This window comes from Dasypus novemcinctus, chromosome 2, assembly GCF_030445035.2.
Source record: "Dasypus novemcinctus isolate mDasNov1 chromosome 2, mDasNov1.1.hap2, whole genome shotgun sequence".
NCBI classification, from domain to species: domain Eukaryota; kingdom Metazoa; phylum Chordata; class Mammalia; order Cingulata; family Dasypodidae; genus Dasypus; species Dasypus novemcinctus.
The window spans coordinates 42,671,527-42,684,692 of NC_080674.1; the positions used below are offsets into that span (position 1 = coordinate 42,671,527).

Genomic DNA, 13,166 nt, shown 5'->3' on the forward strand with positions numbered 1-13,166 from the left:
GATGTGATCTAGTTGCAGGCACCACATGCAAGTTCTCTACCCTTCTCTGAAGGAAGGCACCAAACAGCTCTGTTTGGGGGTGGGGTGAGAAAGAGCTAGGAAGAAAGACGGGGGTCCCCAAAAGACACCAAGGCCTGAGGCAGTCCCTTGATGGTGTAAACGCAAGCAGTGACTGGAGCAAGTTGGCCTGTCATACTTCACGGATTTCAGTCACTCGGCAGTGGGGTAACTTGTACCACTCCACTCCAGGTACAATTAAACAGATTTAATAGGACAGAACCAAAATATTTTCCTCGCAGACACACAGCAGAGAAAAAAAATAGGGTCCTGATGACTGACTCTGCAAGAAGTGGAGAAAGATGATATCCCTGGTCAAGGCCCTCTTCACCCCCACCCTCCCCCCAAGCCAGAGGAGGTGCTTGCAGAGGTGGCCAAGAAACATAAAAACATAGAGTCCCCAGCAGGACAGCAAAGACTATAGTCAGGGTGTCTAAAATCTGCACCACGGAGTCAGAAAAGAACTGGAGGCTGTGGGTGAGGAGTAGGAGGGTGACCTTCCTCAGTGCCCCACCACAGGTGGCTCAGTGGGTCACATGCATTTATGACACCTGCGTGGGGGAGAGCACCAGCACATACCAGGTATCTGATAAAATCACACCTCCTCCCGAATGTCTGTGCCCTTTTCAACTTCAAGCTTCTAGTACCTCTCTTCTAAGTCTAGGAAGACTGTCAACCAGCCAAGATATTGGCGAGGAACTGCCAAGCTTAAGTATTCAGGAATGATCGTGGTATCTGCCTGTCCCACACTTGGCATAATGCCTTGGTAACAGAGCTGAGCTGGGGCCAGAACAGGGGCTTTCATTCTGTGACTGGCACTCAGTTTTCATTCTGTGACTGGCACTCACTTCAGACCAAATCTCTTGGGCTTCCAAGAGGAAACTTAGTTTTGAGAGGCGACAGACCCTCGATCCAGTAAATAGCAAATTACATGGCAGGCATGCATGATGCTACTTTTTCCAGATGGTGGACAAGGCTCTCTCATCTCAAACCGTTTTCCTCACTGGAGTTGGTCTGAGCTTCAGAATCTTGCCAGGAAGGATCTTACAGGAAGCATTACAGTTGGTTCAGGTAAGTGCAAATATTGAAAATGGGTAAGAAACTCATTTTTTAGTTATGAGTCAGGATTATGGAGTGGAGGAGGAGTTGCACAGAGGCAAAAGTGAGTGGACTCCCTGGGCTGCTCAAATCCTATGCCTATGGAAGCTTCTATGTATATGAAGTGTCTTCATTTTTCTGTATTGAAGGGATAGAGTCATACCCAATTTGATCTAGGCACCTACCTAGACCCGTAAGGGGCCCTGCCGGAGCGGGAACATTTGTTTTGAAGAGATCCAGAGGGTTGGTCTGTTGGGTTGCAGGCTGTCCTGGAGGTGACATATGGCCTGGAGATTCTGAGACGGGAGGAGCAAAAAGGTCTGATGGAAGCAAGTCACTGGCTGAAGACTGACAGGATAGGGAAGGAGACAGAAGAGTTACTTGGTAATTGTGAAATACGGCTTTGTTCTTTTATTCTTTACCTCCAAATTGAAAACCACAAAAATATTTTCCTATTACTATTAAACCACTACAAGAAACCAAGAGATAAGCCAAGAGATCATGTGCCATGGATAGAATATTGGGTCTTGGTAACTGATATCACTTAGGAGTCTCAAAGGGAAGTCTATTTTGCTCATTTACACATGTGTATTTGTCTGATCTCCTTATCAGCTAAATTTGAAGCTGGAAAGGGAGGGCAACTATCAACTAGTTGCTTAAATATTTTCGATCACTCTACTGGACTGATCAGTCCACAAAGAGATAGTTTCAGCCCTAATCATTATGCCAGTCTGCATGTTTAAATGAGATTTTATAATTGCTTTTGAATGAAGCTGTACCACAGAGGTACTACTAAATATACATGTTTCTTCTAAGACAATGGTCTGCTCAGCATTTAAAGAGGAGGCAACCTTGAGAATTTTACACACCAACTTGTGTATTAGTGTGGAGAAGTTACAAAGGGAATCATGAGAATTCTCACCCTCCCTTCCCAGAACATGGCAATCAAACTTACCAGAGGTATAGAAGCATAGCAGCATTAAAAATGGAAAAACTTGTGTTTAGTTAATAAGTAACAAGACATGCGAACGGAAAGCAGGATGCGACAAACACTGCTGAATGAAAGGTTGGAAAAGGGTGGTAATTAGAGGAAGTTATTTCTGGAGAACCGATGTTACTTATCCCACCTTCTGTTTTACAGCCACACAGGAAACTACAAGAGTAGCAGGAAAGAGAGTTTGCATCACACCACCCTTTGGTACCGAACATGCATTCTGCCAATGGATATGTGGAGAAGACAATTCACCTTAGCAGTCCTTCTGCCTCTTCCTGGTTTGGTATTTTGTGGAGGTGGGATAATGGCTATGGAGTCATGTGCTGAGGACTGGACAGAACTTTCCAAGTCCTGTTTTACGCCATTCGGTATTGACAATCCTTTGGGAGGGCTTCCCACAAAAGGATTCGGGGAGGATTTGATGTGGAAGCCATTCTGTTCTCTTTCAGATACCCCATTTTGAGTTCTCACTGCTGGCTGTGTTTGCGTACTTGAAAAGGGCCATGGGCCTGCCTGAGCCTCCTGTTTGCCAGTCCGGTTAGAGATTTGGTCAAACTGCTGACCAAAGTAATCAACATCACCATTCAGGGGCCCATTACTCAGTGGAGTAGACAAGCTACTCAAATTCTCTTTCTTCTGATCTGGAGATTTGAGAGAATCAAACGAAGAGGGTGCCGATTGGTCTGGTTGTGCAAAAGGATCGTCTCGGAAAGGATCAGGATTAGGGGTGGGAAAGAAGTTGAGATTGGCAGAAAAAGCATTCTCAGGCAAGAAGGATGCCTGAGGCTTCGGTCGAGGAAGAGAGCAGGAGGTGATGCCATTTGTTAAGAATGGATTTTCTCTTAAAGAATTCTGATTGGTGTCGATTTCAGAGTTTAGATCCACTAACAGGATATCTTTGCTTTCCTATCACATTTGGAAAGAAAAAAAAGCAAGTGTTAGTTCATGTGACTTCAAATGAGAATGCTACATAAAATGATTAGGATTACCAAAATTCCCACATAAATTGTTTTGACACCCTAGTTGACAGGCACCAACTCCCCATCACCATCTTGTGTGCATTCACTAGTTGTAGCATAGCTGCTTCTTGCCCTTCCCCCATCCAATGTCCTGTTATTTAAATCCAAACTCTGTTGGACTTTCATTAAGTGAAATCTTACTGTTTACTTTATTCATGCTTCCACTCATTCCACCCTGCACATACAGACTGGCTCAGTTCATGATCAGCATTGTTTCAATGAATGCTTTCAGAAAGTCTTAAAGTGATCAGCAATTAATTCCCTTTAAGTGATTATCTCAGTATCCTGAGCCTGAAAGCAGTGAAGCCTGGACCAGCTTCCTATTCTACCCTGAAAGTCATCTAGCCTCACCTCTCTAGATGAGTGAATTCAAAGGCTTGCTTATATAGTCATAGTTAATAGTTCTAGTTAGGAAGCTATAGTCTGGTTATTAGTAAAGGCAAACATATTTTCCTATAATGGATCCCGTTCTTTCCTCTGGGGCAAAGATGTTCCTTTTATATGACAGCCTGTCAGGTTATGCCTCCTTTAATATTTAAGGCTCTCGTTGACGATGTTAGCTAAGGTGGATGCCCCATCCTTACCTTGCCACTCTCTCCCCTGGACCTATTCTTTTTGTCAACTCCTTCTAGGAAAGTAACACTCAAAATACTGATAAAATTTAACATATTATATCACATTTTCCTCCCTGTTACATTTTCTCATAATATAGCTTAGAGTTACTGGGGTTGTAACAGTCATCCAATGTATTTTGTGGTTAAAATCCACCAATGCCTAATCTTTAAGTTATGTATAGGGTGGAGATATGGGTTTAGGAGTTATTGTGAAAGACATATTAAATGCATAGCTCTATTTCTATTCCCTCTCTATCATTTTCTAGGATGTTTGTTATCTGGGTTCTCAGTTGTTAAGATCCTTTTCAGCAAATTTGATAAATGCAACATGTCTCCATTCAAGTCAGTGGTGTAACTAATTAGGATTCACCCTGGGGTGGAGTTGTCATGCTGACAAATCTTCCTGACTGACTTTCATCCATTAGATACTTAACCATGCTGGTTACATACAAATATAAACAATGAAAAAACATCTAGCTGAAATGGAAGTCAGGGGTCAAGCAGTACCCCGGGTAGATGACTAAATATTTTTTGATCATCTTGGACCAATGCAACCTCTAGGGAATATGAAATTCTCAAACCATTAAGTAAAAAGAAGACCTGAACAAGCTTCCATGGATTTCAGAGAAAAGAATAAACAACTAGAAAGTTTAGATCCTACTCAGTAACCATAGGAGAAACAGCAAAGTCAGACACAAATGGTATTCTGTCTTTTGGTTTCCTTTAATACAAGGCATAAAAACACAGTTTTTAAAAGCCAGGTTCTCTCTTTATAACCAGAAAAGGTTGTCCGAAGAAAGAGCTTGTAATAATAAAAAAAAATCAAGACTCAAAGCAATGACTTTGTATGGATTTTTATAATCAAAAGATAGGACAAAAGCTCATGATTTCAATATTCATTCATTTATTATGAGCCACCTCTAGGTTAGAACAGTTGGGTGTTCACTGCTGGTAGAGTTCTCCTTTTCAAATACTTCAGAAGAAATTCTTAGGACACCAAACAGGAGCCACAATGTTAGACTTCTGAATAGTCACCCTATAAGTAAAATGTATAAGGCTCTCCTCAGGTTGGGTTAGTTATTAATCCGAGATGAACAGTTTAGTGCAGATTACAACCAAAAGATGTAAGACTCCTCATCCACCCCACCTTGGTCAGAGCCTCATTAATTCTTTCCTGGATAGTCAACACCCCCTCCCCAACTCGGCCATCACTGGAGCACCTGGGAAGCAGGCACTGGCAACATGAATTGAATTATGGTCCTGCCCTTAAGCAGCTCTCATGAGGGTGCGGTGGGGGTAGATGGGAGGAGCCCATGCAGGCAACCAAGGTGTCCATTCCCCAGATGAAGTTTTAAATACTGACTTCCACAGCCCAGTTGTTCTCCAGGTAGCTAATCTCACTCAATGTTTCCATGTAGACAGCTTACCAACTCCAGGATTTCCCTACTCAAAGCCTTTGTTGTCTTCCAACTCCTCCCTAAACTAAGATAAACTTACTTAGCCTGACATTCAAAATGATCCACAATAGGATCCAATGCCCAATTTATTTCTAGACTAATTTACTATCTATTTTCCTAAACACTTCAAATACCCAACTCAAATTCAAATTGCTTACAAAGCCTTTTTCCATTGATCCCTCTATTTCAACTTCACTGTGCTTACACCACAGCATTTCGTGTAATCATGGCAACTTTCCTTTTGTTTTGTGCCCCCATCTCATCCTTTATACCAGATTCAATCTCCTTGGTAGTAGCTTATACCTTAAGTTCTCCTCATAATAACTATGCTTTCAAATGGTCAAGTTGTTAAAGTTGGAGAACACAATTTTTCTTTTTTCTTTTAGAGATGCTGGGTAAAAGGATAATAATGCTCAAGCGGTCTTCCAATTTAAAAGTGTATATTCTAAGGGATGACGGTTTACAGCATCACCATTATTTCAAATGGTATAAAAATATTCTGTATACATTTTGGGGGAAAGGCATATGGGTCAAGGACACCAAAAATTATAATAAAGTCTAGGTAATTTATATTTCTTTCTTCAAATCTTCCATAGCAACTGTTTTAATATTTGATTAATTTTGAATATGCTGGTTTGAAAAAACAGAGATAAATCTATTTTGTAACCTATGGATATGTGGTCAATAGGCAAAGCCAGCTGGCACAGAATTTGACTTTTCAGCTTTCTCACTTATCAGACACCATCTATTTTGATGGTATTTGTTTTTAATTTATTGTTAGTTTTAAATATGCATTTTATTTCTATAAACCAAAACTTCTTAGAATGCAAGAAGTCTAACACTCACGAGACTCAGGAGTACCCATGCTTTTTCTTTACAGACATTCCTTGAAGTCTACAGAAGCAGATTAAACCATCAGTGCTTCCTTGCCTTTGTGCTTTCTTGTTTGCTCTCTCTCTCTCTCAATACACTCATTTGAATGTTAGCTAAGCTTGAAAAGTAGGTTGATCATATTTTAGTTTCTTTTGGGAAGGGACAAAAATTGCCTCAGAATGAGAACAACCTCAGAGCTCAGATGATGAACCTTTCAGGGTCATCCAACCCAGTGTGTCCTTCAACCCTCCTGGTCATGCAGGCTTGCTTGACAGTTTCCTGATAGAAGAGACTCCTTGATAGACATCTTTCTCATTATTCTAGACTACTTCCCTTTTTGCTTTCTATCTTTCATGTTCAAGTCAAGAAACTCACGTTCTCAGAAGCATTCTCCAAACCTCTAAACTAGATAAAAACTTGGTACTGAATGTCATACCACTCGGCTATAGTTAGTAAGTAGGCTCTGTGATTCACGTTAGTATTGGTCTCCCTGCCAGAGTATGCTCCAAGATGCCATTGACCTGGTGCGTTCCTCGTACTATTGTGCCTAGCAGATAGCAGGTACTCAAGAAGTTGCAAGCGGTCATTCAAAATTATATGTGTGTTTTCATTTGAAGCTTAAGCCTCGATTCTGGACTACTTTCTTGGGTAAATGACTTTCTGATCTTCCATTTCCTTTTCTGTAAAGGAAAGTATTGTTCCATTCTCATAGCATTGTTATAGATCAATCAATATTGAAAAGGCTTCATATACTATAATAATATCCTATAATGAATAAATAATTTCCCAGCCAGGACGGGCTTTGGTTAAACACAACTGAGCCCCTTGTTGGTTGTTTTAGCAAGTTTATGCTGGTAAATTGCAACAGCAAAGAGTAAGGCAAAAAAGGAAGAGGCCAGGAGTCTTCACGAATGACCTTCTGACATACTTCCTTCAAGTAGGCCTAGGGCAAGGAGTTTTCTAAATTCAGCTCCTTCTTTGGATCCTAAGTGATATCAAGAAAGGCTATATTGCCTTACCTATTGCTCATATTTTACCTCTGAGTAATATCAATATATCTGAAATAGTTCTGATTGATGCCCATGGAGACTTAATATTCAAATTTGCTCTAGTAGCCATTATACTTTCTGTAGAAAATATCAGCAGTCACCTTCCAAAGTTCAAGATTTCTGATCACTAATTTGAGTTACGTCATTTTGATTATATTGCAAATTTAAAAACAAACACTTACTGTTGGACTATTTAGGTCAGGAGGTGTAGACATGTCCCCAAACAAATCCATCTGGTCAACACCCTTGAAAAAGTATTTGGATTAGATTCAAATGTGTCTACTAAAAAGATTACTTTGTACATTGATATAAATGTTACAATAATGTTTAGGAAAATGGTTGTCACAAATGGATATTCATTTAACATTTGGTATTAGCAACAACCACAGGAAGTAACCCTGTGTTCAGGTAAGTAAGAATCTTCAAACAGCACATACATACCAATTTCAATTTGTTATCTTGGTTGTCAAGCGTCAGGAGGCACTCACTCCCGTTCTGAAAAGATGGCAAATATTAAAGGTTTAGTTGAGGAGTTTTCCCAACAGAATTTGTTTTCCTACTATATTGGCTTGCAAAGCAGTTGTGGTTTTGGCATTGATCACTCAATTAGACATCTTCCATGACCAAGGGGTCAAGAACATGGCAGTGATAAGCGAGGAGGGGCGCGTGCTTGGACAGGTAACAAGTAAGGGCTTATACATGTCACACACACAATTCACAGGAAGATGCAGTTTTACCTCTACTGTTTTGTTGGCTTCTTCAGTCTAAAAAGAAAGATAAAAATTCAGCGATCTTAGTAATTGTAGTTAATGGGAATTAAATATAAAAGAATAAATGTGCCTTTATAGGTTCAGTTCACAGGTAAAAGGTAAGAGAGTTTTTCATATTATTTCTGCCCTCTCTACCCCTCCCCTTTTCATATCAAAACTGGATTTGAGTAGATTTATTGAAGGTAAACTTGTTGTCCTGAAACAATATGAAGCTTGTAGGGAAAATAAAAGCCAGAAACTGGAAATCACAAGTACCTAAATATAACATCCATCTACTGCCCTGTGTTGGGGAAAATAGACAATAAATATCTGCTTTCTATATTTTGAAGAGCTACATAAAAACCAACTTCCAAGACAAGCCATTGGTGTGCATAGTGTTCAAACATGGTCCTAATACAGTCTTATATTTAAGAAAGCCTATTTGAGGTAGTACTTGCCTTTTTCTTTTCTTCTTCCTTTTTCTTTACATTATAGATAACCTGGAAAAGGTCCTTAAGATCAACAACTAATGGCTCAGCCTGGAATAAGGGAAAGCATCTTTATTAGGATTTTAGTCTTGATATTTTATCCCCTTTACCCCTCCTCAATTCTGACTAGTACTAGTTTCTTTAGTCTCTTAAAGCTCCATATTACCCTCCTCTAGTTTATAGGGGATTACCATCACCCCATTCCCACCTCTAGATACATAAAGGACAGCAGAGTTAATAGTATTTAGAGAAAACAAGAGATACCATGACCTGTTCCAAGTCCTTTCAAGGTCTCTGGCAACAATTCACTATTGTTCTAAAATCAGATTAAGCTTATAAGAAAGTCCGTTCTCACAATCCCTGTGCCACATACTACATGGGTATTAATGACATGTAAAAGGTTCCTTAGGTCAATGAAGATAGTCATTCTTTTGACCATGGTGTAGTTCTATATTTAACTGTTTCAGCAAGGTTTCCAGTTGAATGATAAACTCCTATATTCAAGAGGACAAAGCTCCAGACATACATCAAGGCTTAGCATTTACCTGTTGCCCTGTTTTTATGGCAAAAAACTGGTGCTGGCCTTCTCCTCCACATACATAACCGAATGCCCGGTTGTCTGTCACATCACGGGCAATGAAGGAAATTTTATTCACTGGATGTTCATGTTCAATTACCTGAAAAAGGAACATAAAGAATGATTTGTGTAGAAAACTAGAGTCTATTTACAGACTAGCACAATTAAGTATTAGATACCTAGACATACACAAAGATGTCAAAATTTTAGAAAAAAAGGATTTTTAGTCTCAGTTGAAAGATAGAACCTCATTTATCCTTCACTGGAAGGGGCCCAAATGGAAGAAATAGTGGGAAAAGTGAGAAAGTGGGGAAAAGTTTGCTCTTAAAATATTGCTATTTGATTCTCCTTACCCCAAAGGTCTGATGCCATGTAGCAAAGAAAGACTAAGGATTAATAGAATAAGAATTTCTAAAGCAAGAGTGGGATATATAGGGGAGTGGATATAATTCAAATGGCTGAACACCTGCTTCCCATGTATGAGGTCCCAGGTTCAATCCCTGATACCTCCTAAAAAACAAACAAATGAACATAAACAACTCACATTGGGCAGTGGTTGTAGCTCAGTGGTTAAGCACCTGCTTCCCATGTACCAGTGTCAGTACCTCCTTAAAAAAAAATGAGTGGGCTATGTAGCAATCCCTAGGCTGACCCAAGGTTTTTGTTCCCAACTCAAAGGACTAAGTGAACAGCATAATTAAGCTAGAGGCATGTTCACAAGAATCCTTTGATTATTGCTCAGAGAGGCCAAGGAACCACCCTAAAATAGTACTGGAACACTTACCCCAGAACATTCTGGAAGTTACCAAAAGCCATCAAGTTCTCATCCTCACAGAGATAGTTTATGTCATTAACCAAGAATTACATGTGGCAGGGTTGTTAAATGGTTTAAGAGCAGGGCTCACCTTTTTCAGGATATTTGGTGGTGAGCGACTGTGTCTTGACTTTTTGTTTCCAAATGCCTAAGGCCACTGAGTACTTTGGAGAGATGGAGGATGGAGCCAATGGTGTGTGTGGGTTCTCATGCTGGAGGACCTGAGCAGTGAACACATACCAGGTTTCCAGGGCCTGAGCTCAACTAACTGACTGTGCATGTTGACAATGGGTATCTCTGGGAAGGGATAAAGAGTAACTGAAGTCTGCCCACGGTGCCTGGATACAACAAAATATTTTACAGCAATGACAATGAATTACAAGCTACTTTTTAAAACATTTTTAAGCAGATGAATTTTATTACGGGATGTTGAGTAGAAAAACAAGTTCCAGAAACCTTTCTGTGATTTTGATAAGGATCAAAGAAAAAAAAAAAAGCAGGAATGTTCACATGTGATAGAACAGCAAGCACAGAAAACGAGCAAGGTCACCTCGGTGGAGAGAGGAGGCAGGGAGAAGAGATGGGGAGAAAGCTTGATGTGGTATGGGTAATGTTCTAGCTTTGGGTTAGATGGTAGGTTCACATGTGATCTATTTAAACAAAATGAGACCCACGCATAGACCCATTACAGTCTCATGGAACTGAGGATAGGATTAATCTAGGTCTGTGTGCTTTTTCTGTGTCCAAGAAAAGAAAAAAAGAGTGCTACTTATAGTATATCTGTGTTTGTAGACTTGAGAGTCAAATATTTTTTATAAGAAATTAACTTCAAAATAAAGTATATTGAATCCTCGCCTCCTACCTCACCTGTTTTCTGCCTATCACTTCTGCAGAAGTAACACACTATTTTCTTCTGTAGAAAAAGGGGGAGCTTAAAGTCAAGAAGAAAAATTGTATCAGACCTGGGTGGTCAAATCAGTGTCAGTGATAGTGAATTCTTACCCCGGTTTTCTCATCAATTAATTTTATCCCAGAAAGCGAAATGTTGACCCAGAGCTTTTGTTTGTGCTGTCCTTGAGACCGAGCAGCTGCCGCCATTCCCTGAGGTTGGGCAAACAAGAAAAATCTAGTTAAAAGCACTCTAAATGCTGCTGATATTAAATGTTTCAAAGACAGTGGGCTTTATTTTCAGCTTGGTTTACCATCCAGAAAAGGAACAGGCATCCTTCCCAAGAGACACAGGGTGGATTAAAGAGGTCGAGCCAGGACATCACAGTTGGCAATGTGAAGTTGGACAACTTTTCGCTCTTAATTCTCTTGGTCTCAAAATTGTCATTGGTAAAGATAAGGGGACTGGGCCAGAAGATCTTTAAAAATATTCCTTCCGGCCTTGGATGATTTCGGGAGTTTGACATAGCAATATAGTTTCCAAGTGGAGTCCTGATTTTTCCTGAATGTTTAGATTTTCAGGTTCTAAAATAGGACCTTCTCTCTTCTCTACATAAAGTAAAAGAAGTCATGCCTGACTCTTGCACTCAACTTTAACAATCACTATATGAGGGAAACAGTAGAGACAGACTTTGTTAGTACCAAAATTGAGTCTGTTAAAAGGGAAAGGCATCTAGAGTCCTGCTGATTAACTTTTATCTCCAGACAGTACTCAAAACAGATAAGCAAGCTCATGGCTTCTTGGCTTCTCATAAAATGAGGCACTAGGATTATATGATATATGATTTTAATTTTTTTTTTCAAATAATTGGGATGGAGGCAAATTTCTAACATAATTCCCTTGTGTGGGACATTTGCTTAAGATAGAGACAATGCATTCTTTCCCTTTTACCTTTAGTTTCATCATAGAATCTTGGCTCATTTTATCCCCTCTTGCATCTGGCACATCATCAATGCCAATTAGCTTGGCCTTGTATTTCACACCGTCTCCTTTGAACCTGGCCAGAAGATACTCATCTGTCTTTTCAGGGCCTAAGAAAAGAAAGAAATACAGGATAAAGTTTACAGTGTATTTAAATATCAGCCACAGGTATGACCAAACATGCTCTAGAATCTCCAAAGTTTAAGTGTTCTTAAACTAAATCTTGAATTCTACTATGATTGATTGAATTTGCATTATCCTGCTTTATTTTATTCTTTCTTACTTCGCACAAAATCATGTTCCCTCATGCTGCCTATTGAATTGAGATGTGGAGAAAATAAACTCTTAACAATGTGAAATGGGTCAAATTATGGGAGACTTACAGCAATATGCGAAGTGGGATTTGGGGTATTTCTCATCATACTTTTTAAGTTTTTGAAAGAATGTAAGGAGGATAAGACTTCTTTTTTGAATGAAAGAAAAATAAGCCACCATATAACTTACTGGCATTTTGAACCTTCAATAGGGAAAAGCGGAAGTAGGGGTAAATTACTTTGAAAAATCATTGACAAGTATCCCATCTTTATAACTTCTTTTCCTTCTTTAAAATGCCTCTGAGGTTCCAGCTGACTAGCTAAAATGTAGCAGTGGAGGGCTGGCAAGTCATGGTATGTTGTAACTATGAATGAATAAGGATTTTGGCATTTTAGTGGTTCTTTAGGTCAAAAGATGGGAGTCTAAAAGAAAAAAAGATCTTGTTTTTACAAAGAGTGATTTCAATAAAACAAAATGATCGATTACTGACAGACGGCCATACAAAAATTGATGGTTGTATTTATTAACTGAACAAGATGCTTTAAAGTTTTCGGGCAGGACCCAAGCTGGATGGAATCATGGGATTCAGAGATATGTCTTATTACTTATGGAGTTAACCAATCTCCTCTGCCAAAGTAAACATAACTTTCCTGTTTGGGATAGTGTGGGACTGAACAGAGGTGGAGGCTAGGTAAAGGCCAAATCTTAACAATGCTTAACCCTGAATCTCACGTTTCTCCCAAGACATAATCTCAGGCCCCTCTCACTGGCCCCAAGGACTTCTTCCATACCTTTCTTCTTTTCCTTCTTCGAAGGGGCTTTTGGTGCAGCCTGTTGGTCAGGCTGACCGTTGTTTGCACTCGTCTCCACTTCGTTCGACATGGCAAGAGGTCAGGCAGCAAACCCTGTTCCGACGGAATTTAGTAATACCAGGCGATTTCCGACAGAGAATCTCAAATGAACATAACCTACAGACACCTGTAGACAGAGTGTAGAGGCATAATGAGATCCTAATGCAGCAAATCCAGACTTATGCCATATAGGCCTTAGTGCTTCTCATTTAGCTCTCTGGACTCGTTTAGTTCCTTCTCTAGCAAGCAGGAGTGGGTAGTTCTGCTTCCTTTGTAGTTTCCAAATGGAAAGAGGGTGCTAAATAGGTATTTCTTTAAGAGCACTTAATATCAAGTAACTT

At 39.7% G+C, this 13,166-nt stretch overlaps 1 protein-coding gene and 1 long non-coding RNA gene across 2 annotated transcripts in view; one reads left to right on the forward strand and one right to left on the reverse strand.

Annotated features, from left to right (window-relative positions):
* The window catches only part of LOC131280596 (uncharacterized), a 25,664-nt gene extending 21,048 nt beyond the window's left edge, over positions 1-4,616 (forward strand). The window contains exons 2-3 of the long non-coding RNA XR_009188244.2: positions 1,021-1,128; positions 2,297-4,616. This is a non-coding gene — a long non-coding RNA (uncharacterized lncRNA). The remainder of the gene's footprint in view (positions 1-1,020; positions 1,129-2,296) is intronic.
* DAB2 (DAB adaptor protein 2) overlaps positions 1-12,900 on the reverse strand; it is a 21,166-nt gene extending 8,266 nt beyond the window's left edge. Inside the window, exons 1-10 of the mRNA XM_058308250.2 lie at positions 12,766-12,900; positions 11,630-11,769; positions 10,792-10,890; positions 8,944-9,075; positions 8,369-8,449; positions 7,899-7,925; positions 7,603-7,656; positions 7,344-7,406; positions 2,402-3,055; positions 1,341-1,503 (exon numbers count right to left, since the gene is read on the reverse strand). Of these exons, the coding sequence (XP_058164233.1) occupies positions 1,341-1,503; positions 2,402-3,055; positions 7,344-7,406; positions 7,603-7,656; positions 7,899-7,925; positions 8,369-8,449; positions 8,944-9,075; positions 10,792-10,890; positions 11,630-11,769; positions 12,766-12,856 (1,504 nt within the window). The 5' untranslated portion in view covers positions 12,857-12,900. The remainder of the gene's footprint in view (positions 1-1,340; positions 1,504-2,401; positions 3,056-7,343; positions 7,407-7,602; positions 7,657-7,898; positions 7,926-8,368; positions 8,450-8,943; positions 9,076-10,791; positions 10,891-11,629; positions 11,770-12,765) is intronic.
* Positions 12,901-13,166: the final 266 nt, after the last annotated feature.